Source organism: Penaeus japonicus, unplaced genomic scaffold (genome assembly GCF_977035675.1).
Source record: "Penaeus japonicus unplaced genomic scaffold, GWHDUDI00000001_assembly GWHDUDI00000010, whole genome shotgun sequence".
NCBI classification, from domain to species: Eukaryota; Metazoa; Arthropoda; class Malacostraca; order Decapoda; family Penaeidae; genus Penaeus; species Penaeus japonicus.
In genome coordinates, this window is record NW_028234412.1 from 31,859,475 (window position 1) to 31,864,474 (window position 5,000).

The 5,000-nt window shown below is 40.6% G+C and overlaps 1 protein-coding gene across 21 annotated transcripts in view; it reads right to left on the reverse strand.

Moving 5' to 3' along the window:
* The window catches only part of LOC122264425 (uncharacterized), a 56,561-nt gene that overhangs the window by 45,349 nt on the left and 6,212 nt on the right, over positions 1-5,000 (reverse strand). For all 21 annotated transcript variants that reach the window (XR_015191350.1, XM_086541270.1, XM_086541259.1 and 18 more), the window contains exon 2: positions 4,878-5,000. This exon is cut by the window's right edge and continues 19 nt beyond it. Coding sequence is in view for 20 of the 21 variants with exons in the window: in XM_086541270.1 (XP_086397396.1) it covers positions 4,878-5,000 (123 nt within the window). In the remaining variant the exon portion in view is untranslated. The remainder of the gene's footprint in view (positions 1-4,877) is intronic.

Here is a 5,000-nt window from a genome sequence, read left to right on the forward strand (position 1 = left end):
CAACGCATATATAATGAAAAAATTAGAGTCAATGGTTAAAATGGCTTGGAAAGAACTCGTTTTTCTATACTGTATGCGAAGATGCTAACCGGAAAAGGACGAATAAAGTGATTTCTTCTGAGATGTTACGAATATTTTCCCCGAGTTCTAGAATCGAATCTATTTTTGTCGAGACCTTTGGACCATCTATCACCGTTTCAAATTTACCCCCATGCCTACCTTGTTTGTGTTTATTTACTGTGTGTATGGGTGTGAGGAGTGGCTTACACGTACGTGTAAAGTTATATGTAGGTGTTAGTGCGTACATGTGTCCGTGTGTATGACTGCTCCAGAAGCATAGTCCTCATAAAGACATGTTGTGCCAATCCATTAATAGCATGAGGTATGTCGCACTGAGAAACACTTGCAAACTATTCAGAAAGAAAGTCGGGCATTGGGCGCACATCGTGGAGAGTTCCTAGGACACGCGTGTTCACACTAGCTCTGAACACGCACGCATCGCGTACATCCGTTTACGGCCTTTCTCCACGAGCCAAGCATGAGTGAAAGGGGCATTTCCTCACACGCAAAATCAATCAGAGGACTTACAAACGCATATCATATCAAAGCTGCCACGTGTTCGGTGCTTAAAGTCAGATGCTTTTTCAGACTAACCAGCGAAAAAAGAAAAAATAATCAATACCAAAAATAAAGTGAGGACAAATAGCTCGGGAGCAAGTGATCCGTCTTCAGTGTTGCAAAGATCCAGTAAAGACAACTCTCTGGGACGGGTGGGCGGGGCATGGGGGGGGGGGCATCGAGCCAAGTAAGAGGTCAGAAAGGATGTGGATGACGTCCACTCAAATACTCGGACGCCTTCCACATCACGACGCTAAGTGAGGGAGGGGTCAGAGCTTGAGATGAGAGGCTTTCTCAGTGCATTTCTGCTAAATTCCATTCCTTCAGAACGCGGCGAAGGAGGGATAGAAGGATAAAATGAAGGAGGAAAGGATGGAAGGATAAAATGAAGAAGGAAAGGATGGATGGATGGGCGAAAGGATGGAAGGATGGAAGAAAGGAAGTGGGAAAGGAAGGAAGGAAGAAAAGATGGATTGAAGGAACGAGGAAAGGATGAGAGGAAGGAAGGAGGAAAGGAAGGAGGAAATGAAGGAAGAAAGGATGAAAGGAGGAAAGGCTGGAAGGAAGGAAGAAGGAAAGGAAAGAAGAAAGGATGGAAGGAAGGAGGAAAGGATGGATGAAAGGAAGGAGGAAAGATGGATGGAGGGAAGGAAGGAAGAAAGGAGGAAAGGACGGAAGGATGGAAGGATGGAAGGAAGGAAGGAAGAAAGGACAGAAGGAAGTAAGGAGGAAAGGAAGGAAGGATGGAAGGAGGAAAGGAAGAAAGGCTGGAAGGAAGGAAGGATGAAAAGAAGGAGGAAAGGAAGGAAACACTGAAGGAAAGGAGAGAAGAGCCACACAGTCACCAGGACCACCCACCCCCTCTTAAGAATCTTGAGCCGGGGAACAAAGGCTCTTGGGAGCGGAAAGCGAACCAAGACACCAGGAGAGTGCATAAGGTGGAAGGCGAGGGGATGGAAGAGCCAGGGCGAACATCATGGACCCTCAGCTTGACCCTAAAGTCTGGACACAGGAGACGGAAGAAACTCACCGTTTCAAGCGGGCCTAATAACGTCAATGACTACTACTACCCTGCTACCCATGGCCTAAGGATCGCGTGGGTAAGCTCAAAAGTTTGAGGTAAAAGGGGGTGGGGCGTGATAGGAACAGCACATCATGAATCATGTTGAGGAAGTCAATAGGCATTTCTTAGTAAAGAACTTCAGCCCAGCTTACCTAGCCCTAAGAGAACTAAATGACGCATCCTCCCCACATGTAACCGCAGTTCGATCAGCGGATGGGTAGATCTCAGAAGCAGCGTTGTGCTGAATATTTTGTGCAGTTGCTTCATGGACATAAAGATCATCATCCAAATGACAATTAAAGGCAACACTGTGATTTTGAAGTCACCGACTTTGACTTTGTTAGAGATGTTGCTATCTGGTCTGAGTCTTTATAAGCATTTAGTAGTGAAGCGAAGGCTTGGGACTAGAGATCTTGAGGCCAGAGATTTGGGGGATTTGCTAGGAGAATCTGCTCCATGGATACATGTTTGTGGCAAGTACATGAAGGTCCCCATAAGCTTTACATATCATGGTGACTTCATTCATAACTGTACTGTCAGACCAAAAATTCACCTGATGGATAAGCCTGGTGACTATAGTAATGAGCTTTCTAGATAGGAATATTTGGAGATGTGGGATCATTAGTAGAATGACCAAGTTATTGTGAGTTTTGCTAAATGACAGTGAAACTTGGCCTATTTTGGAGCCTTTCTTTTGCTACAGATCCTTGTGTCAGATCATGTTGAAGGGTGAATGGATCAACGTATCCTTTGCCACATTAGCCCAACTGACTGTAGTATGCTTCCTTTTCTTTAAATAGACTATTTGGGATTTTTAGATGTGCAGTAAGTCTGAATGAAGAATAGTGTGCTTGCTTTTATCAAGAAAGTACCAGTTATCTCTCCTGAAGGGATGCACAGTCATCCTCATGTTCTCTGAGAAACTTGAATCTAATGCATTTGGCATGAAATGAACATTCCCTTATAGTAGCTTGTATGTGTTCTTGCATCCTCCATTTGATGAATTAGTTCAAATACAGGTAGTGCCAGACACCCTTTGGTATTGTTCAGACCATAACATTTCTATTTTTCTAGGTTATTCTGCTTGAAAGTGTACAAAACCTCAATTAAAAGCAGCTTCATTGAAGGCCATGCCTTGATCGTACTGCTTAAGCTTCCAGTCTTTCAACAGCATTCACACTAGATCTGAAATGTCCTATGACAAACTGACCATTCTTTTTTTTTCTAGTATCATGTTTAAGTTTGTTAATAAAGTGGTTGAAATTCCCAGTATAGAAAGCATCTTTTACATGTGTGTGAATAACAACTAGCCTCCATTGTAGTAGAAGAAAAGTTCTAGTACAGATATAAGGAGGATATTAGTGGGATGCATCATCAAGGGATTTTATAATAATAATCTTAAAATAAATGATTGCTTGAGATGATACAATACTGTGATTAGTCATCATAGTCATTATGCATATATATATGTAAACACTACTGTCTTGTCCACATCAATGCAAACGAAGTTCCTTCAGGTTTGCCTTACTTCCTACACCATTTGCCTGACCCCGGCAAGTGTTCCCTTGTACAGCTTCAAAGTTTTTAGCTGGGCTGCAGTTTAAAATACCTTACATTCATCCATAATCCAGTAGAGACTATCAAGGCACCTGAATCGCCTCAGTTGTGATAGTGAAAGGATTTTCATAGCTAATGAGTTTACCGTTATGGTGTCATGCTCTTTGGGTAGGAGAGGCAATGGGGTAAACAAGTCACACAATAAACAGGTTAATATACTGTGATAAACAAATATCAGTAATGTGACAATATCAAAAAGTTTAAAATGAATAATGTGAGTTTTGAATGGGAAAATAATTCCAATATGACCACTCAAGTACCGAAATGAACTTGGTTTGACCATCCAGAAGGTATGTCCCTGAAGAGGCTTTCAGATTTATCACCAAGTACACAAATGAGTGTTTCTGCTATGGAATACATGAAAGGGATCTGTGCAGCATTCCTCTGAAAGAGTGGCAGAGTAATTGTGTGTGAAATAACTTAAAAAAAAAAAGAAAAAAAAAATCACACTAAGACCCATCTTCTCAATACCTGGGCTGCTTATATGGATGTCACCATTAATTTTTCCTGAAGCCCCTAAAGAACAAAGTAATCAACAATAACAGGTGGAACAAGTTGTTTAGTAACCATAAGTGGCTCAGAGTATCCAACACTTACAAGCGGAAAAAAATGATCCAATACCCACAGATGGAACATATCCAAAAAAAGGTGGATCAAAATTTCCAGACCCTTCAAGTGGAATAAGATGATCAGCATCAAACATGAAGCAAACTGTCTAGCAGTTGCAGTCACTAATGGAACAAATAGTCATGGAGCCCCAAACAATGCAGATTGCCTAGCACCCAAAAGAAAGGAAAGAACAAAATAATTCAACACTTTTAAATGAAGCAAACCATAATCATAAGTGGATAAACACACAAGGTATGTATTATTGTAACATTTGTGTTATTTTATGAGAAATTCGTAATTGTAATTTATTGAAGTTACCCCTTACTGTATTGAAAAAACAACAACAAACACCGATACAGTGATTTATGACATATGAGCACCATCAGTGGCATATTTGAAATATTACACGTAGATGAATAAAACAGAGATGTTAATAATTTGACAATAGATCAGGTGTATTTGCCTAATTACATTGTAATAAAAATTAAAGAATTATAAAAAATGGGAGAAATGTAGTCTAGCCACCAAGATGCTGTACATAGGGATCCACTGTAGCCAGGGAGTGGAGGACAACCAAGGAAACTCAAGAATCCTATCTATTGTAGTCTAGGTAATTGGCAAGGTTATACCAGACAGGAGGGTTGTTGGAATGTGAGAGACTCTTGTTTCACCCCACAAAATGTTGCTTTATACATTTGAATATTGAAAATTTACTTCACCTATTGTGTTTTGTCATGTTCTGAGACTTTCAGCAGGTACTGGTATGCTATGGCAATATTTAGACAAATAATACCTGTATCCATACAGAAGGTATCTACCAGAGGTCAAGGTTGATGAATGGGCCAAGACTGCTCACAATTAGCAGCTCAAGATAGACAATTCTCAGCATGAAAAAAGAAGAAAAAAAAAAGAAGAAGAAGAAAAAAAAAAGAAAAATGAAGAAAGAAATTTTTCACTCTAGATTACTTACCAAATCCATATAGAAACCATGCTGCCTGAGTGCAGATCCTCCTACAAATCCTAGGTTGCTATTGGGGTTTTCAAAGTTATAATTCCGGCTGCGTTCGTTGATTCGCTTCTGTGCTCTTCCTCC